General features: G+C 41.2%; 2 protein-coding genes across 3 annotated transcripts in view; one reads left to right on the forward strand and one right to left on the reverse strand.

Annotated features, from left to right (window-relative positions):
• Positions 1-10,590, forward strand: unc50 (unc-50 inner nuclear membrane RNA binding protein). Of its 2 annotated transcripts, none has more exons than XM_022223776.2 (8): positions 1-182; positions 2,018-2,252; positions 2,659-2,684; positions 3,313-3,378; positions 5,340-5,460; positions 5,824-5,963; positions 6,999-7,100; positions 7,865-10,590. In XM_022223776.2, exons 2-8 carry the CDS (start codon positions 2,044-2,046, stop codon positions 8,002-8,004), a joined length of 804 nt encoding a protein of 267 aa, XP_022079468.1. In that variant the 5' UTR covers positions 1-182; positions 2,018-2,043; the 3' UTR covers positions 8,005-10,590. The 2 variants fall into 2 exon arrangements, with proteins under 2 accessions (XP_022079468.1, XP_022079470.1); XM_022223778.2 differs by having other exon boundaries at positions 2,021-2,252.
• LOC110973173 (short coiled-coil protein A-like) overlaps positions 9,457-21,743 on the reverse strand; it is a 20,842-nt gene continuing 8,555 nt past the window's right edge. Inside the window, exons 3-5 of the mRNA XM_022223781.2 lie at positions 20,591-20,746; positions 16,205-16,343; positions 9,457-15,274 (exon numbers count right to left, since the gene is read on the reverse strand). Of these exons, the coding sequence (XP_022079473.1) occupies positions 15,241-15,274; positions 16,205-16,343; positions 20,591-20,746 (329 nt within the window). The 3' untranslated portion in view covers positions 9,457-15,240. The remainder of the gene's footprint in view (positions 15,275-16,204; positions 16,344-20,590; positions 20,747-21,743) is intronic.

The following is a 21,743-nucleotide window of genomic DNA, read 5'->3' on the forward strand; positions in this document are numbered from 1 at the left end:
ATTGCGGTCGAGGTTCCATTTGCCACGGGAAATGTTCCAACGTACCGACGTGTACCTGGTTAATGGCTCTGCATCTACTTGACAAGATGTATTTTACACACCATTTAGGGTAAAAGACTGCAGAATATACCTAACCCTTATATCTGTTGTACTGTTTCAGTAAAGTTCACCTGAATTTACAGGTAGGCCGAATATTCTTGTTTATTGCTGACTAACTTGCACATGTATCACCAACGTTCGTTACACTTACTGCTTAATGTATTTCGTGAAGAATTATCAACGCCGGCCCGGCCGTGGCTCCAGGTGACGTACATTGTAGGCTACAAGGCTAGGCCCACTTCTAGAGGCAGAGCATGGCAGTTGAGTTACTTGTGTAAACATGTACTGCTTTGAAAGCACATGGAATTTATTTGTAGTTGATGTAGGCCTACATTAGCCCCACTACTAGTGACAGTGTAGCACGGACTCTGATCCATGCTTAGCCACACATCCGTATTCGCAATTTCGTGTCGGAATATTGAACATTTTGGCGCACCCACTTATCATCGTGGTTGCAATTTCTTTTGCACACGAACATGATTCTTGACCTTTCCGCTTTCTAAAAACCATTTATTGAATGATTTCACTCATGTTATTCGGGTATTTTCCTGTCTTTTTGCCTTTATTTATTTTGTTCCAAGTCAAGACATATGTAATACACAGACTGAGCGATAAGATACTACATATACCAATGGGCTCTTCCAAAACTTTGGCAGCAGTTTAGATGTCTTAACATGGAAGAGCTGCCAAAACGATGAGGGATCAAGTGACGTAATGTTCAACGACCTTATTTTAAAGATGGCGACTTTGATAGCGAGCCCATTAGATTGAATGGATAAAGGCAAAAAGACTGGAAAATACCCGAATAGTGTGAATGAAATTCAATAAATGGTTTTTAGAAAGCGGAAAGGTCAAGAATCATGTTCGTGTGCAAAAGAAATTGCGCCCACGATGATAAGTGGGTGCACCGAAATGTTCAATACGCCGACACAAAATTGTGTATACGGATGTGTGGCTAAGCATGGATCGGGAGGAGAGTCCGTGCCACACTATTAGTGGGGCTAGGCCTACGTATAATTTACATGTACTGTACTTTTTTGTACTAGCCTAATTTAATTAACCCCAAAGCCTGAACACTGTCATGACTGTCAGTGCCATGCCACAGTGGCGGTGTCATGTACAGTGTACATCTATCAAGACAGTGCCATTTATAGCCCATGTCTTTCATGAACTATAGGCCTATCCGTAGGCCTAGTGCTACATGTCCTAGGCCTACAGGCTGCATGTCACATGTAATTTAGAAAATTTGAAGAAAAAAGTAACAGTTCATGACAGTTTAAAGGCAGTCAGTAGGCCTGGATTAACAGGGGTTTGGACAAGTGCACCCTTTGCCGACTCAGCTCTGAACAGCTCGACTGTCTGTGCCTCAAATAGGCAGACAAGTTGACCGTTGAGGGTGAGACAAATCATTGATTCAGACAAGTTGACTCATGATGAGTGCACTTAAGCATACAGTCATGACATTCACATTGCCCACTCTTTTTCTTCACATCTAAAACGAGAAAGAGTATAACTTGCTGAGTCATGCACAAAGTCTATGGGCCATGACAAAAAAAGTATGAGTTTTTCAAAGAAAAACTAGCGTTTGTTCATGAGATCTACACAAACTTTGGCTTTCTTGAGCTATTAAATAAAAACTGAAAAATGTGAAAACTGCTTCCGACTGCTCATCTGACTAGGACCTGACATACAAATTTATCTTAAAAGTCACAGTGCCCGATGTTTATCCAGTTTTAATGTGCATGTACACGTAAATTCAGCTAGGCAAAAGAAGAGTTATTCTACCCGATAGAGACGTCAGGCCCTCCATTTTAAATTTCGTAAAGATACCAGTTACGCTTCCAAATACAAAATGATTACTGTTGCAGGTAAACTTGTAATCGAATAACCGTTTGTTTACACTCTGCATTAACTTCAGCAGATGAGAGGAAACCTGAAGTGAAGATGTTGACGTCAGTCATCATAGCCAAGTCGTCTCCCCCGACCAGTCCAAATGGGTCTCGTCCAACCAGTCCCAACCCCATGCTGGAGAACAGACACACGGCGCAGGCCAAACGTCGCAAGTTTATGCGCCGGATTCTCATGTTTCGGCAGATGGACTTTGAGTTCGCAATGTGGCAAATGATATACTTACTTGTCTCTCCACAAAAAGTGTAAGTGGGGCTAAAATCAAACGTCATCCACTCCCAGGATCTGCAGTACGTTTTCTTCAATTCAGGACTTTTTGAAAACCAGCTACCATTCTTGTGCACCGGTCAGCCTTACAGTAGATGGTACATTTTTGTTGGAGTGAATTTGGTTCATTTTTCTAACATTGGCACTGAACAAAATGTTGAAGAAATAATACAGGCCCACCCAAGTGAGCATGTATACATTTGGAAATTATGCACCCTTACAAAATCTGCATAGAGGAAATTGTTGAGCATAAAGATTGGTGGTTATTTAGTTAATTGGCAGAATGGTCCACCTGTGCATTGGTACATGCACCATTGTAAATTTGTCGGTTGATATTCAATCAATATCAATCTGAAAAGTTTTCTTGGTGTTTTTCCCTTGCAGGTACCGTAATTTCCAGTATAGCAAACGTAAGTGATTCATCAAGTGTGTGTACACGTGCATAGTACATGTACCTTCAAGGTCCAAAGCAGAATGAATCAACTAAGAATTGATTCAACTGAATATTCAGTTGAAAGCACATGGGATCTACATACATTATGTCTGTTGATCATCAGCAGCTGGCATTCTGCATTTCAGATGCTTAGAGGTCAGAGTTGAAAGGAAGTTTTCAAGAGATGACATCAAGATAAATAAATCATTTACACGTACATGCAAATTATATTTAAATAAGTGGTCAAACGAGTGTATGAATTTGCGTATCCGGTTCGTAAGTGTGACGTCACTTCAGTTTAAACCACGCCCACTGCACATGGAGTTACATGCATTGATTGCCATTTACATGGAACCGGAAGTTAACGCACAACTTCAGCGATCGTCCAATGGAAGCTTGCACATCGTGGCGCATTGGCCTTTGTGACAAAGTCACTTACAAACCGGATAGTGGATATCTATCAGGTATCACCAATTTTGCAGTGTAGTTTTTACACAGTGATTTTTATCCCCTTTGTAACATTCATTTACAAATGTTACAGGGAATTTCCTCCCTACAGGTTTCAGTTGTACAGATTCTGTTTATTTCACATTCTGTTTCCATAGAAACCAAGGACCAATGGGCAAGGGATGACCCTGCCTTCCTTGTCCTGCTCAGCATTTGCTTATGTGGTAAGCTAACAATGAACACAGTGCCTCATGATCATTGGCTTCAGTAGTTCAGATTTAACATGGTTCTGTAGAGGTGGTTTCCAAATGTGGGCCGTGTCCGAAACGGGCTTCCAGAGCTACGGCTAGGTCTATTACACGTACCTACGCATCTCCACGCATTTCTAATGGAGCGAAGACCTAGACCTAGCTCTAGACAAGAGATTCGGATGCAGCCGTGGTTTCAGATCAATTTGGTGGCTCATACCAGGGATGCATTGCTGTAGTTGTTACTTTCCATCCAGAAGTGAATGAGTCTTCGGTACAATGGCATCAGTACTCACTGTACTTGGAGATGAGCTCGACTAACATAAGATACATCCATTGATGTGCAAGTGTATTTTCCTATTAACAAGGTTAGATCCAGGTTTAACGGACAGGGCCATGCCCCCCTCTGCCTGTTTGTGGTCCTGATTTTTAATGAACCTACTCTGTAGACCGGCTGCTGTTTGTAAGGATTAGAAGTAGGCAGCATGATTTTCCTTCAGTCATCAGCTGCCCCAGTAGATGAGGCAGTTCACAATCCACCCTGAGCTGAAGTGTGCCCTCACTGGCAGAAAGACAGACAGTACTAAGTTTTCCAGCCGGGTTCTTGTACGCGTTCGGCGTGCACGCAACGGCCATAAACTCCAGACTCAATTTGTTGCGTGCACTCGGTGTCCTCCATGTCAAACGCGTATAAACTTGCGCGCCTATGCAGGGAATGCCTACTGTCAGAATGACCCCGTGGAGTCAAACGACCCGAGAAGAAAATTATTTTCTGTAAGAAGGGTGAGAGCCTATTTAGTTAACATGCTTGGATGAGGAATGAGAAATTCAAGGTTCATTAGAGTCTGACTTGTACTCGGTATTTGAATACAATATGAAGACAGCTCAACATCAAATGGTTAAATCAATTTAACAAATCAGTGCGCACTGCTTAATACAACATTTACATACAAACTTAAATCACCAACGGCAACCGATTTTTCATTCGATCAAAATCCTAACACCAGACTCAATCGAATCATATGAAACGGCACTGGTTAAAGCTTAGAATTACAAATTCAAAAGGTGGCGAGAATCCAAAATACAATTCCCAATCAACTGTCACGCTGGTATTAAATTAAACGTTATTTTGGCTTATTTTGATAGTACAGCCATTACTCGGCACAATGTGACTGACTCATTAAGTTGCCTTTGAGGATCGTTCACGTAACGGTTACGAGCCCACCTCCCAGCAAACATTCTGGTCCTGTTATCATTCGTCGTACTTGCTTTTCTGGCTCGCTACTGCGTCATATATCAAAAAACAATCACCTAGCGACGTTGCACTGCCCCAGAGGTCCCAAGGACCCCAAACCTATTTAAAATTTTCCCGCGACGAACACACCTTTAACCTTCTCTTACACCGAAACCATTCAACCTTAGACCAACAGAAGATTTGACTACAGCCAACAACACTGTCAAACATAAACATGTACAAGTCTTCTGAGAGGTACATGTAAAAGGAACTTTGTGACACCTACCAAAGGACTGACAATTTCATTTTGAAACACGCCCTCTTTTGTTCCTGCTCAGAGCGGATAGACTCCTGTATTGATAACTGCACACTTTGTTTTCATTCATGCTTTCCTATGGTACGCATCGAACTATAGGCCCCCACTGGCTCCATAGCAAGGTGCATGTGTGTAAACCAAGTCTGATGTCATCACTACATAGGTCAATTGATCTTTCTGCAGTGAAGTAATAGAATGTGTGATGTTGGAATGAAATGATTAGTATCTGTACATCCCAATGGAATAAAAACTATATTCTATGTAATCACTGTGGTGCTATTCACCTCCTAGGCCCGCCAACCAAGACCAGAAATCTTCTTCACCCATTAAAAGAGGCTGGGACCTTTGTCAGTGTCTTCACTGCATGTTTCTTTGTTGCATTCACAGCCTCCTCTGTGGGGTTCGCCATCGTCTTGCAGCTAGGAGTGCTGCATTTCTTCAAGTTCCTGCTGTGGGTGGTGTTTGTGGACTGTATTGGAGTGGGTCTGTTGATTGCAACAGTGCTGTGGTGAGACGAGACAAACATTGATAACATTGCTGAAAATCGCAGCACTAGCTGCTTCTGAAATTATGCTGACAAGAAGCATTGATATGCCTTGGCTTTGCCGACCCATTAAAATCTTTCTTATATGCATTTAATTTCCCACAGAAGTGTGCTTGTCTAATTTAAACTTGTCTTGACTGCATAGCCCAAGCCATTGAGGCTTATTGGGTAGAATTTCTTTGGATGTGGCATGGCTAGCGTTAACGAATCAATTGAAAACGTAGTTCAAAGTGTTCATGATTACAAAAAACAATTGGATGTAATTTTGCCCAGACATGGATCAGGTGTTCCCTGCAGTGTTGTGATGTTTTAATTGTTCCGCTGTAGGTTTGTGGCCAACAGATACCTGAGAGTGTCGGGAGGAAACAAGCCAGATGTAGAGTGGGGCTTTGCCTTTGATGTCCATCTTAATGCATTCTTTCCACTCCTTATCATCCTTCATGTTGTGCAACTCCTCCTTTATATCCGTAAGTTGATATGAGTGTGAATGCTGGATTGGCACATACTCTGCAAAGTCAGATTTTGCTTGAATGTGCACAAAAAAATCTCTTGTATAAAGAGGGTGCAGAAACTGTGGCTGCCCTTGAATGTGTTACTCCCAATACATGTACTCTGCCATCTTGAAATAACCACCTGATGCGAGAGTGTATTCCCAGCCTGATCAAGAGGGTGTGCTCTGGCTTAACTGCTGGGCTTACTACTACTTTTGGAAGCAGGCAGGAGTTTACTTGTGTTAAACCTAAGGGAGCATCTCAACAGTTTGGAACATGTGTGTTCTGCTGGACTGTTCCCTCTGGAACACTAGCATTCCACTTCATGCATAGACCTTGCTGAGGCAGCATTCCAGCGGGAAAACTGTGTTACCAGGTGGAAGGCCATCCGTTCCAGAATGAGAACTCGGTGTCCTGAATGGGACGTTCCAACCGTTCAGAACGATGAGACCCTCCCTAATGCCATCGAGTGCAGCTAAGCTAGGCTAGGTTCTGCTTCAGCATCTCACTCTGGAAGTGTCCAAATTCCTCGGCCACTCCTGAAAATAACACGTCTGTGGAAACTGCCAACTAATAAGTTGGACCTGGCCTTAGATATCTTGTCTGACACCATGGCTTAGACATGGGGCCAACTAGGATTTCATTTGGGTCTTATGCATGCGCACATGGGTACTACTTAGTACAATCTATTGGCACACTTGTAAACTAGGCCTGTTAGCTCAAAGATAGCTCAAAGTTGCAAACAAGTGGCCCACAGGATCAGATAATCAGTAGGAGAAATTTTGCGACAAATTGCTCAGAAGCAGGAACAGCTCTCAGGAACTCTTTGAGATTAATCCGGAGGGCCAAACAATTTTACTTCAAGCAAAATCTTTCTTTCGAGGTCTTACATGTGATCTAAGATACAAATCTTCAGGTCTGTGGTGACAAATGGAAGCAAGTTTATGCCAGCAGCCTAGTCGTCACTGCAACTCTTTCCAATCAAGTTATTTTATATTTTCTGTACCTCAGCGTTGTTAGACCGTAGCAGCTTTTTGTCAACTCTGCTGGGTAACACACTTTGGCTCATCGCCATCACCTATTACATCTATGTTACCTTCTTGGGATACAGCGGTGAGTGTAACAACCAAACCTTTTGTTTCCAATGTCACTTTAGGGGTTGAATAATTTTGCTCTCTACGACAAAAAAGGGTCATTTTTGAAAGTCGGGCTCCCCAAAAGTGTGACATTTTTTGTGTGTCTCTGTTACAAGTGACCTGTGTAACTTGACGTGGAAATATTGAAGCTGATTTCAAACTAAATGCATTATTATTTGCTTGGCAGATGATTTGCATTACGTAATCACTCCAGCCCTTAGAAATTAAAGACTTTGTTCTGAATTTGCGTCAGATGTGACGGGGACATAGAAAAAAGGTGGAGCCCAAATAGAATGGGTCTCAAATGGTGTACAGTACAAGCCCTTCAACCACATTTCTAAATGACCTCATAGACTGATCTAACGAGCCACCACTGAGCTAAATGCTAAGGTTGTATATAGTCAAACGTTGTTGATAAGAGCACTGCTAATACGACATTTTGCTTACAAGGAAAGTTTTTGGTCCCTGTCTTTTATTTGTTGTTTCAGTCCTGATAATACAAGGTTTCTGTTACAACGAAGTAACTTACAAAGTCCGGAGGACCTTGTATTAATGAGATTCATCTGTACAAGTGTGACACATCTCTTTGATCAATATGGGTGACTTGAATTGCCCAAATGTACATGCACTTGCACCTCAGATTCAAGAAAGTGTTTCACAAGCTCTCCAGCGTGGCTCGAGCATTTCTTCTAAACCACTTGACTCACCACTGATCATCTTCCTGTGTTCTCCACCCCACAGCTCTGCCATTCTTAAGACGCACAGTGGCTTTCCTCTACCCGCCGTGCCTGGTCCTCATTTGCATATTTGTGATATCTCTCCTAACTAACTGGAACATTGCCAGGAGTGTCATGTACTTCTACGAGTACAGAGTCTACTAGAAGGCCGTCTGGAAACTTCCCCCCTCCGTTAGTCACAACATTGCCCCCAGGGTGTTCCGCTGGGAATGCCCAGCTAATGAAAAATGCCAACTTCTTCGAAATGGTCTTCAGAATCTATCTGATTTTGTTTAATAATTTTTCTTCATGCATGTCGTAGCTACTCGTGTGGTAAACTTTTTTTCTTTCCGCATGTACATGTACATGGTAAGTACGGTCAGTGCACTCGAACAGACATTTTTATAAAACATGTACATTATAAAAAAATGTGCTGAGAAAACTTCTGTACTTGGTACACAGGAAATTGAAATGATAAAATTGAAAGGTGGCAGAAGAAAGATTTCACATTACATTAGAGTACATGTACACGTGTAGAATAGTTTGCATGTTGATGTTGCCAAAGCAGTTTTGACTCGACTAGAGATTCCTCCTTGCTCTCGACGAAGAGTAGTAACATCTTGTAGCAAGACTACATGTATGTGTTCGTGTGGTGTAAACAGGCATTTCTGTTGCCCAAAATACTTGTCTAGTCTTCAAGCAGAGAAGATTCCTGTTTGGGAGCAGGGGAGTGGTGTTGAACCAGCTGGCGACATATCGTTCATGCACAAGCAGTGTGCGAGACAAAAAGGTCCAGACGGAGAGAACTTGAGATTGTGTTGACTTCACTCAGCACACACCTGTGGGTGTATATTATTGTAAATAGATGTATAGTTTTGGGTCTTTTGTAGAAATCGGTTTTGAAAAGGTAACCCTTTCCTGTAAGTTATTCTGGACATTTTATAACTTGATAGTCACAAAGGCTACTTGGTGTCCAGCAAGAAATACAGATGAATGACGACTCGTTTGATAAAAGTGCATCAGGTTGGAAAACTCACTGTCTTCATGAACAGATTGTATACGACAGTTCAAGATTTTTGAAGGGTAGTGGGGGTTGACTGAAGATGAACTGGCGAACTGGTCACGCAACAACCTGATACATGGTCAGCTTGGAAGTTTGTCATGGTGAAGGTGTTAAGTAAAACGTTTGCTGTAGCATCAGGCAAAAGATATCTCTTTGTATGTATGGTACTGAAATAAACTGGAGGGTGCACATGCTCAATGATTTGGGTAGTATGCTCTGTCTGTCTTCAGGGGACTGCTGCCATTGTTGGGCAGTCTCTTGACGACAGACGTCCTTTCACCACAAACCTTTTACTTAACTAATACATTTTGCTAGTACATATATCCAGAACCAGAACACGCTGTATGTAAGTGCAAGTGTTCATTACCTCTGAAAAAGAATTGTTTTCGATGAAAGAATCACGGTAGCACGCTGTTTGAAATTTTGGTTGCAAGACTACATGTGCACATTGTAAGCAGTGAGTTCATCAACTACATGTACATCCTGCTTTAAATACAGGTTCTTGGGCAAAGACATTTCTTGAACAAACGACGCCACTGAAATATGGTAGGTGGTTTGATTCTACTACTCTGCTACACAATTTATTTCACAGCCACGATTTCTTCATCAGCATCATTGTTTGCATAATGGCAAGATTACAAATCAATAAATACAGCAGGTTACTTAAAATTCAGGAATCTATGTCTTTTTTACAGGTGTTCCGATCACAATATACTTAAATCTACACTAAATACACTTCTCAAAGTTTGAAGTAACAAGGAAACAAATCAAACTTTAGAGGGTTTAAATTTGGTCAAAAAGATGATTACATTGTATAATATTCAAAGGAAATTTGAAAATTTAGAAAGAAAAAAAAAGTGGTTCAGATGGTCATAATGAGTGCTTTATTCCAAACCACTTCAGGCAATCAAAAGAGTAGTCTTTGCTACAAGCATTTTCAGATACGAGTCCACCCGACCAGTGTGTCTCTCCAAATTCCACAGAGTTGCTTCCAAGTCTTGTCAGTTTGTAAAGTCATGCATGTAAACACTACCAGTATTACATGTGTAAGAATGCTGTACAAGCCACCTTTTTCCCCCTCCGATTCAAAACTTGGCAATGCTGAAATTGTAACATTTTGGGGTTCCACCAATCTGCAGATCATAAAAACTGACCTCATTGGATCCTGTACACAATGTGCATACACCCTGGGGTTCTCTATGGACTTACTTTGCCTCAGTTTTTCTCCCATATCAACACTGTTGAAGCAAATTGGTGCGACAGTAAACCAGTGAAACGTGAATCAGTGACCAAGACCTGAACCTCGCCTGTGGAAACCAAACGGCCACGATAGAAAATTATAGCATAGTTCCCACTTCAGCCAAGATATTGTCTCTACATCACACACGACCAAATCAACATTCAGAAGCAATGAAAGCTATTTAAAATATCACAGGTCATCTGCTGAGTGGGTCCCAAAATAAAACACCATCACATGCAGGCTATGACTCAGAAATAATCCAAGCGTGCAGATGACAAACCTTTCTACATACTGCCAGAAGAAAAACCAAAACCCTTGGTTTGATGATATTGATTATATCTGTCCTTGGGTGTAATGCACGAAACACTTTCCAGCCTTATGAGGGGGAATATGCTGTTCAAAGACATGGAAATTGCGGATGTACATGACAAGTTGGTGTTGCCAAAAACCAACTTAAAACTCAACTTGCAGCCGTGTTAAAATGATTTCAAGCTCATGTCAACTACAAGTCTCTTTGGCAAAAGAAAGAGATTAAATTTGAAACAAAAGAAATTAAATCGTTAAATCGTCACGTTAAAAATGCCTTCATTCCATTGATCAATCATTTTGATGGCAACTAATAATCAGCAGCAGGTGATACAGGTGATAATTTCAAGATTGCTCCGATTCATTTACTAATCCTTAACGTGCACTACTGAACTACATGTACAGTCGAACCCCGTTAATAAGAAATCCTTCGGACTCGGCAAATTACCTTGTCATAACAGGAACCTTGTGTTATCAAGAGTGAAAACAATAACAGGAAATTAGGACATAAACATTTCCTTGTTATAAGCAGAATCTTGTATTAACAGTGCTCTTATTAACGAGGTTCGACTGTATTTATAAATGCCGGATTTATTTAGCTGTGGATAGGTGTCCCCCTGCAAAACCAGCAATTTTGGCAGTCTACTCTGTTACAAGCCTCATTTATAAAGACAAGTCACATATTCAGCAAGCGGCACAGGCAGTGACGTAACATAAGCCGATGATAGTCATCAAATTTGAAGGTAATCAGCTTTCAATACAGGCATTTCACAATAGTGAGCCTCCAAGGGTTTGCTCACAGTGCGAGATATTGTCGACCCAGTGCGTGTTTGGAAAGGATCGACAGATTTCGCGCATTGTGATTGGCCAACACATCGTTAACTTTTCGAGTTAACTATTGTGAAATGCCCGTATTGAGTACAGTGCTATTTTAATTAATCTCCCTGGCCTGCTTTCCTTTCAGAGTTCAATAGGCCTATGCACTGACATCAAGCTTTGTGACATGTACGCTTTCCTATGGAGCTCCAAATCAAATCCGTCAATCCCGTCCTCCCATCCTGACTCCCATATGAAAACGCACATGTAAACAGAATGATATCTTCAGTACACAGGCCTACTGGGCAGCATGTAAGAAAGCAAGCCGAAGTGAACTGTTGTGACCGAGCACAGAGAGCATTTGGGAGTCTGATTATTTTCTTTGTAATGTCCTTGGCTGTCTGAGGAAGCTCACACTTCACAAAACAAACACATCTTACGCTGAGGAATAAGAACTCCAAAAAGATTCAGAAGCTGTGCATAATACATGTCCGTTCATGTGACAGTATCCGTACATGTCATGAGAAATGGACCACACTGATTTGTTATATATTTCAAAACAAATTGATTTGATGTGCCTCTACAAGAAACCAGAATGTAATTTCCCAATTTCCTGATGCTACTTGACAATATACAATTTGAATACCTCTGTTTGTTTTTCCCTCACGGATTCAAGGGAAGGATAATTACAGGAAGTCACGTTCTTGCCTAAGGCCAGAGAAACCTGAAAAAAAAATTCTGCTCCAAGTCACCTTCGATCTGAAATCAAGTAGAAAATGTTAATGCGGCGGAGATACAAGCACTGCTGCTTCTCAAGACACATCGGGATCAAAGTTTGCCATCTCAGAGAACGGTGACATGATTACACAATTTACATGACCAGAAAACAAATCCACCATATGCAGTGTCTCCACAATGCTCTGCGGTGCATTCAAGCTTGGGCAAATGGCCATGTGTGAATTCCAACAGATTTGCATCAACATATCCACATTTTTTTTCTACAAACGTGCTTGTACACTTTACAATGACCCTGTCCAAAAACAATAGAACTACTCTGAACAATGTACACTACCTACATGTGCCTATAATTTACAGAGAAGAATACTGCTAGAAGTTAAATTATTGCACATAAGATATACAAATATTTAGGATGAACTCATGGTTCGTTATCGGCAAAATAAAACTCGCAACTATAAAAACGTTTTAGCAAAGAAAAGGACAGAGAGAAAACACAACAACAATCTGAACCAATGTATTTGCAGAAAAACAATTCCTATCATACGAGTGAATGCACAAAAATGCTATTAGAAATTGTTTGGTTGAATTGTTGGAAAAGTTGAGCCACAATTTCATCTCAGCAAACTGAACACGGTGGTTTGTGATCATCTTTTACCTACACACATGCTACAGAGTCTTGAGCACATATCTTTGCATGCATGTACTTACTTCAAATATCAATCACATAACATCTTGCAGGTCTAGTTTCTGTCTGTGTACTCAATGTTTTGGAGTTGAATAACTTGCAAAAGATTGCGTTTGCAATCCAGCGACTTTTGAACAGAACAGGGCATCACGCTCACAGACAATGCTGAAGTTAGTTGAAGTACAATCACAGCACAAGTTCACAAATTTTCATTTGGTTTGGACTTGATGTTTCTTGTAAGTTTCACGCAAACTAAAGCATCAGTGCAAGTACAGATCAGTATGTCACTGACATGTGCATCCACTCAGTCCTCGTACATTATTAGAATCACATTAATTACAGTACATATTGTTGTCATAATAAGGAAGATTGACTTGAAAATTGAGACTGCACAGTTTTGACACCAACTTCAAGACTGACACGAACTGGATGTAAATACTGGAGTGCTTCTTACAGAGTGAAGATGCTGTTGTTTTAGGTTGATTTCTATGACGACTCCTGCCAAACTCATTCAAATACCACACGGGTCTTATTTTTCCTTTTTTCCTCGAGCAAAGCAAGATCAACAGAGCAAATGAAATCATTTACTCATGCTGTAAGCCCATATGTCGATACAAGGCTCAATTCTCAAAACCTCTTAAACTATCTCCATGGCGTATTGCTGGTAGCCTTGCTGAATCCTGTAATTTCCACCACTACAAAAGAAACCAATCACACATCCTACTTCTTTTCACCTTTGAGGAGGCATCGAAGCAATATAAAGCTCAAGTGGCTATGACCAACCTTCCTCAAACCTGCAATATGAAAACAATACGCCACCAATTCTAAAGAATCTGGATGGCTTTGGGTGAGGCCTTCCAATTGTTTCCATTCTCAACAATTTGCCATCCCACTTTCCCCAGAGAAAGCCCACTCATAAAACCTTTGAATTCATCCTCATCATGACTGCTTTGCCAGTATGGAATCCCTGTTCTGTTTTGTTATCTCTGACCAAAAAGATGGACCTTCGACTGTCGCCAAGAATCACACTTTTACTGTGCTGTTTACCCTTTGAAACTTTTCAAAAATGCCCTCTAAGACATCCAGTTGGAATTTTTTTTAATACTGAGCATAAAAAAGCTTAGATTAAGTATAAAGCGACTATGGCACATCAAACTTCTGACATCCCACATCTGACACTATGGCCACAAAACATCTTGGACTTATCATCATTTCACATGCTAGATGGAATAACCATCTTCGCTTAAACCCAATCCACGATTTTAGCACACACACATAATCAGAAATCTGGGACAACTTGTTTGTAATAAGCACTCAGTGATTAGTGGTTAGTAAGGTACTGACTGCAAGTACGACGTCCTACACACTTATGTACAAGAAGCTTGGTCGGTACAGGTCAAATACAGTGCATAGCAAGGCACTTAACTAAAAATCAAGCTGAAATGACAGTGACCAGAATTTAACTTTTTCACTTAAAATGATATTTCCCATCAGGAGTCAAAATTTGCCAGAATACATTTGTTCATTTTCCAAGTAACTTTTCTCACTTTTTTCACTAACAGTTGTGGTGCTGCACTTGTTTTGATATTTGAAGCATTAACTATGATATCAAGCATCTTATGTACACTGCAACACTCCTTTACCAGCAATACGTGACCAATCATACCAATTCTATTGAATACTGTATGTAGATTTTCAAGTAAAGTGCCCAAGAAGAGACTATCGAAAAGGGGAAAAAAACCTAAGGCTGTCTGCATGCACGGTATATGTATGTATATGGTTACTTTGCATAGTACTATGCAAGGTCCGTGCACAAATCAGACTCGGAGACATGGAATCAAAGGAAATCAAGGCATGATACAAAGCACAGTCCATGGACTGTGAAAAGAGAGCCAAATCTAATTTGGTGTAAAGACTAACTATGCATCGATGCAAGCCAAGGTAATGCTAATGTTGTGAAATGCTCCCATGTTGAACCCGTTGGATTACAAAATTTTGTAATTCATGTATATCTGTTAGATATGTTTTGTTTGCAAATATGACTACCACACACCAAGACTACCAGTCTTTTAGTTTTTTATACAAATCATGCCGCTTCACAGGTACAATCACAAAACGGTCACGTTTTCCCCTCAGCCAAACTGCAAGATTTTCTTTTGAAGAGCATTTGTACAACACTTGAAAATGGTAAACAGACGACCAAATATAGCTACGCAATGTTGCATATTTCTTACATGCACCAAGGATCCATGCAGCACTGACAAGTTCCTCAGTAAAACAGTGAGTTGGCGATAATCTCTTAACATCCACGGACTCAAGATTTGTGTTTTTCTTAAACAAAACCCCGGACAAAATTTCTGCAGTGTGGGCGTGCAGGTCACAAAGCAGAACTTTCGTCGAGGCCGGCATCCTCTGGATGGCAGGATGGATGCAAAAAAAGTTCTTCAATACTCGAGATGCTGCGCCATCCTTGCAACCTCTGCTGCAGGTAGCAGGGGGGTTAGCTTCACAAGGTGGGCACACTCACACACACACATGGACGTACTGCAGGACTCACTTATCGGCCTTCTTCCCCTTGCCTCCTGATCTGCAATTCAAATCAAATCAGATCAAATTGGCTTGAATCAAGTCAAATCAAATTACATGTGATTTGAACAAAATCAACTCAACTCAAACTAAACCAATTCGACTCAACACAACACAAACCTAACGTACAGTAGGCGTAGGCATCTTCAGGTTCTTCAAGCAAAAGAGCCAAGCAGAGACTTGAAAGCTGTTTTATAGGTTATCAACATTCTAGCCCCTTAATTCTGGGACCCCATTATATGCTGTGCATGTACATGTAAATGCACATGAAATCAAATATAGAGTAATCTATTCAACCCTTGGGACCTTTTTCTCAAGGACTTCTTTCGATCTTACCAACATAAAAAATGCGTCTAATAACTCTAGAGGCTAAACCAGGGAAAGGAAAAAGTTGTGGCAAAGCCCCCTTTCTTGAAAAAGATGAAGAAATTATGTAAACCCTTAAATGGCTTGCTTACATTGGACTCAAACTTGGTCACCTTGAACTCGTTATTGCTAAATTAACCTGGGTCTTTTCACCGCTTTGAATCCATGAATACCACAGTTGCGGGGGTAGTGAAAACCAATTCTTTGAAACTGCTCTGCTGATCTTCTAATAGACACAAACCTGACGGTTAACCAGAGCGCTGGTTTGTTCTGGTTCTTTTCATGTAACCAAATTCTCAAGGACTTAGGGAAAGTACATGTATTCACATTACGAATACGGTGTCATAGGAGTGGACCTTGATTAACCCTTATATGCAAAGATACATTCTTGACACAGTGGTCATATCGGTCAGAATCAGTCACATTTCCCATATGTGTCTGTGTACTGGGGCAAATCAAGAGGAAGGAATCTTCAAAAAAAAACCCGACATTTTTGACGGTTACAGCAGCAGGAGGGTTAAATGAAGTTGACTCATTATATTTCACATGGCAATGCTCTGCTCACTTCTTCTTGCTCTTTGGTGATGTCGACTGGAACACACTCGATGCTGACATGAGATTCTCGATGTACTGGCCCAGGACTTGATTCTCTGACTTCAATTTCAAATTCTCCTCTTTAACCTTGTCCACTCTGGTGGACAAATCTGGGAAAAAAACAAACAATTCATATATTTGCACTGTAAATGAAAACACTGCTCCTGGAAACACATCATTGTTGCATATTACTCCATATTATTCCATACTGCTGGAATTTTCAGAATCCATAGTAAAAATCTGAGGGGAATGAAAACAAGTGGAATTTTTACAAAGGTTTTTAGTGTACATGTACGTACGTGTATCTCAAACTAAGTACCCAGAGCACACTCTGTGATTGTCACGCTTAACCCCTTCGCAACGGGAGGCAGCTATAGCCCCCGTAAAAATTGAGATCCTCAGCCCGCTTTTCAGCTATTATTCCCGGCCCACGCTTGAGCGAACACGGTGAAAGAAGGCAGACCCTGGCTCTTGTGTATATGGTAATTGGTCTTTGTGCGTAGCGCAGAAATGAAAAGACCGATTTTGCATCATAATCACCAGCTTCACAATAGTCCCCACTTTGAAAAGAGGCAACGGGAATGTGGAAGCGTGAGTAGAGCCGCACGCCACCGAACAATCAGCCTTTTCACTGTGTAATTCAAAGCGTGCAGAGCACGCAGGCCACAAACCCATAATTTGCGGTTTGGCATGTGGCCTTCGTGGCCAAGCGAGGCTGGAATTCTTGGAGTCGGCTTTCGGGAAGAAATTCCCATCGTCAAGGGGTTAAGCACTGACATTTGTTAAGATTTTATCTTAAAAAAGAAGGAAAGCAAAATAAAAAACAAACAAACACCCCAACACCCCAACAAACAAACAACCCAACAAACAAACAAACTCAATCAAACCAAACAGCACACCTTCAAAAGCCTCTCTACCTGCATCTAGATAATACTCTTCTTGTTCTTGGAGATTATCACGTAGTATGAATGTACATGTATACAAACATGGAAGGAAATATCCCCCCTTTAAAATTGTGCTGACTCAGTCTCATTGTAAAGATAAACTCCGCTAAATCAACTCCGAAGTATTGGGATTTCATTTCATGCTGTCACCAATTTACGGTACATGTACTGGGATTTGATGTGAAATTGTCAACTGAATCCTTTGGTGTCATTTCACTTCTAGCTGCTGTCAACTCCATGTATTTCAAGCTTTCTGCCCAGCATGTTGAGACTGCAGATTGCAGCTGCAGTCAACTATTCCAAGCTTTCTGCCCAGCATGCTGAGACTGCAGATTGCAGCTGCTGTCAACTATTCCAAGCTTTCTGCCCAGCATGCTGAGACTGCAGATAGCAGCTACTGTCAACTATTTCAAGCTTTCTGCCAAGCATGCTGAGACTGCAGATTGCAGCTGCTGTCAACTATTCCAAGCTTTCTGCCCAGCATGTTGAGACTGCAGATTGTAGCTGCTGTCAACTATTTCAAGCCTTCTGCCCAGCATGCTGAGACTGCAGATTGCAGCTGCTGTCAACTATTCCAAGCTTTCTGCCCAGCATGCTGAGACTGCAGATAGCAGCTACTGTCAACTATTTCAAGCTTTCTGCCAAGCATGCTGAGACTGCAGACTGTAGATGCTGTCAACTATTTCAAGCTTTCTGCCCAGCATGCTGAGACTGCAGACTGTAGATGCTGTCAATTATTTCAAGCCTTCTGCCAAGCATGCTGAGACTGCAGACTGTAGATGCTGTCAACTATTTCAAGCTTTCTGCCCAGCATGCTGAGACTGCAGACTGTAGATGCTGTCAACTATTTCAAGCTTTCTGCCAAGCATGCTGAGACTGCAGACTGTAGCTGCTGTCAACTATTTCAAGCTTTCTGCCCAGCATGCTGAGACTGCAGACTGTAGATGCCGTCAACTATTTCAAGCTTTCTGCCCAGCATGCTGAGACTGCAGACTGTAGCTGCTGTCAACTATTTCAAGCTTTCTGCCCAGCATGCTGAGACTGCAGATTGCATTGAACATGTTGAAGCAGTTGAGACTAAGATTTGAGTAGACCCCTGTAGTGTTTAACTTCATGCATAACCTGCTCTTCCACAATGTACATGTACATGTACTCCCTTCTAGTTTTTGGACTCAAACCTAGCATGCTTTTTCACGAGAGGCACATGACCTGCACTCACAAATACATACTTGTACATGTATAGCAGCAGTATGATAAAACAAAAAAATGTATAACACGCCGGTATCCACCAAAAAGTGATGCTCATGGTGCAATACAAAATTGAACCAAGTAAAATTAACCAGAAATAATATAACAATCCTTTGATAAACAATAGCGGTATTGTTTTCCATGTTAACTCTGAAGCCACAGTAATTTTATGAGGTACATGTACAGTAATGCTTTTCATCTGAGACATCAAGGACCTTGGAAGGGTAATGAATGTTCCATTCACAGTCCAACTGTAGTAACCCTAACCCCTAGGTATTTTAGCCAGGCATATCCTCAACCCTTCAAAATCCTCCAATTATCCATACTGGTACCAAAAAATGCATCCAGCCTTAATCCTTCAAAATCTTCCAATCTTTCTTGAATATACTCCCTTGAAGGGTGCAAAGTATCTCAATCTTTCAAAATCCTCCAATTATCCATGGCAAACAATGCATTCAGCCTTAATCCTTCAAAATCTTCCACTCTTTCTTGAATATATTCCCTAGAAGGGTGCAAACTATCTCAATCTTTCAAAATCCTCCACTTATCCATGGCAAACAATGCATCCAGCCTTAATCCTTCAAAATCTTCCAATCTTTCTTGAATATACTCCCTAGAAGGGTGCAAACTATCTCAATCTTTCAAAATCCTCCACTTATCCATGGCAAACAATGCATCCAGCCTTAATCCTTCAAAATCTTCCAATCTTTCTTGAATATACTCCCTTGAAGGGTGCAAAGTATCACAATCTTTCAAAATCCTCCAATTATCCATGGCAAACAATGCTTCCAGCCTTAATCCTCCAGTCTTTCTTGAATATGCCCCCTTGAGGGATGCCCACTATCTCAATCCGTCAAACTCCTCTGGCAAATTCCTGTGGTTAGGTTGAGACAGTACAAATGGTTTCCTGGAGCAGTATGGAAGGTTTCACATGTACATGTAAAGTAGACATGACTTCATGCATACCTGTACATGTAGCTGAGCATAAACAACACAAGGTCTAACCTACCGGTACAACCTTGACACAATACATCCTTAGCAATTAGCCACAAATTTTAGCCATTCTTCCAATATCTTCAAAACCGTCTAGAGGATTTGGGACAATTGAGGAGGGTTAGGGTTAAAACGCTATGGAAAATAAACGCATTACAACAAACCCAAACTCCAAAACTTACATAAATCATCTTTCCACAAGGTTTCCACAAACAAAATTCCAAATTCCAATGAACAGAGCTACATGTACATGTATAAAGGCATTAAAACGACAAACTAGTAAAAATCCAAACTGATACCAACTATCACATGTCCCCACCTTGCATCCCAAAGAGCACTTTTTGGTCTAAGTATGAGAGAAAGGGGGGGACCTGTTTCCTCAGCTGTTTTTTTTTTTTTTTTTTGCCAATGTAAAAAGCACACAATCTGCTTGGCAGCTAAATGGAAAAAGCCCTTATGCTATTTTAATGCACCTACATGTACATGTACATACATGTACAGGTGCATAACAAGAATTTCTTCACATGTACATTTTCCGTGTGATTCTTCAATTTCTCATGAAATGAAAAGCAAAGAAACAGACAATGCAAAACATCTCAACACCATGGCACCATAACATGCATAAGAAGTTTCTATTAACCTTCCTTTGGTTTAACAGCACAAATGCATGTACCGTATGCACGAGTGACTCTCTTGCATGTGTCCTCTATATGGAACTCAAACATGCACAGGTTCAGTGTGTACACAGTTGGTTGCCAGCACAAAATGACACAGGGTCTTTTGTGCAGTCCTCTTCGCTGCATTTGGTTTACTGCACAGTTATGCACATGAAATAGCGAGGCACAGTTGTTGGGCAGCACAAAAGTGCAATCTGACATTCCTGTGAGGGACAGTTAGTGCAGTGCACAACATGACATAGCTGTGCTTCTTTGAGGTGTTTACCAAATGACCCATAAGTGACTTCAGCATAGGAGGGTTAAAGCATGGAATCCTTCCTCCATGGTTAAAGTAATATCACAACAAGAACTGTTCTTTGAGTTTGTTGTTACCAAACAGTTCATCTTAAAACAAAACGTGCTGAGTCACAATCCACAATGTGATCATGCCGAATTTAAATAGCAAAAACAAAGGAACAGAGGCTTCCAGGGAAGAAATGAAAGTTTCTGGCTTACCGTCCAGGGTGTTCTGCAGTTCCAGCACCTGGCAAGTGAGTCTAGCCTTCTCCTCTGCATCTTCACTGTCATCAGGGGAACAGTCCAAGCTGGCGCTACGCATTGCTAGGTCACCGGTGCTGCTGTCGGTACTCATGGGCCTGGGCGAAATTACGCCTGCAACAAAAACACCGGGGAGACAGGTGGTACATGTGTATGTCTGTTGAATGCGTGGAGTCCTCTGCAACACAATATGCTGATGTTGTACTGCAGTCGAGTCTACCACTAGTCCCTACAAGTCCATCGTACATTCTCCAGCCAAAGTCAAGTCAAATCCCAAGCAAATGTGACAACATCAGTCAGATGTCAGTGTTCATCCTGTTACATGTGCACGTGCTCGTGACTAGACCTAAGAACTCCTTACTGGACTAGCGATAGGATTTCAGAAAGACTCCACAACTACACTGGAGTGAACATGCATGTTTGCCTTCAGGTTTAATGTAAATGTATTCAGCTGTAAGCGGAAGCGATCCCTGCAATCACTGAACTCTCGTCTGGGCATAGCACAGAAAACACCAGCCGGTAATTTAATTCACCACTGGTTCAGCGACATGTACAGGTATTTTTCTGTTTTGAAAATCAAATTTGGTAGTAATAACGGTGATAATGTTTGCAACAAAGAGAACACAATCTCATATTTGACAAATAAGATGGGTGAAACACGCAGCTGGCAGCCTACTGTGTTGAGTGACTTGCCAAAAGGAATTTACATGTACATGTACATGTACGTATAAATGTGTACATGTACACATTCCCACAACTGTCATGACTGTACAGACCTACATGTAAGAGATGATTAATTCAGGTTTTGTTTCAAGGTGCACTTTCCTATAGGAGCTCAGCGGATCTCATCCCTATATGTACATCTACCTAGATTCCCTAAGAAAATACACAAGTAAACAAAACCTGACATCATTTACATATGTATGTATTTTGTCAATTCAACAGCACAAAGCATTGCAACACAAGTTGCTGAAGGCATTCAAAGAGGCAGGTTGTGTGAAAAGCAATTCGCTGGCCTCTTGTCAAGCGCTGCTGTGTGTCACTCACATGGATCAAACTTATTGCCATGACTGCCTTGACTAAAACTAGAGTAACATCAGCAATTTTGCAG

Source organism: Acanthaster planci, linkage group LG02 (assembly GCF_054643075.1).
Source record: "Acanthaster planci isolate LZ-2023a linkage group LG02, COTS_SCS, whole genome shotgun sequence".
NCBI lineage: Eukaryota > Metazoa > Echinodermata > Asteroidea > Valvatida > Acanthasteridae > Acanthaster > Acanthaster planci.

Excerpts from the sequence above, each read along its gene's own strand:
- unc50 (XM_022223776.2), top strand. The coding sequence starts at position 2,044 with ATGTTGACGTCAGTCATCATAGCCAAGTCGTCTCCCCCGACCAGTCCA. Across the intron at positions 5,461-5,823 it reads TTGATTGCAACAGTGCTGTG|GTTTGTGGCCAACAGATACC; the intron begins GTGAGACGAGAC and ends GTTCCGCTGTAG. Across the intron at positions 7,101-7,864 it reads TACCTTCTTGGGATACAGCG|CTCTGCCATTCTTAAGACGC; the intron begins GTGAGTGTAACA and ends TCCACCCCACAG.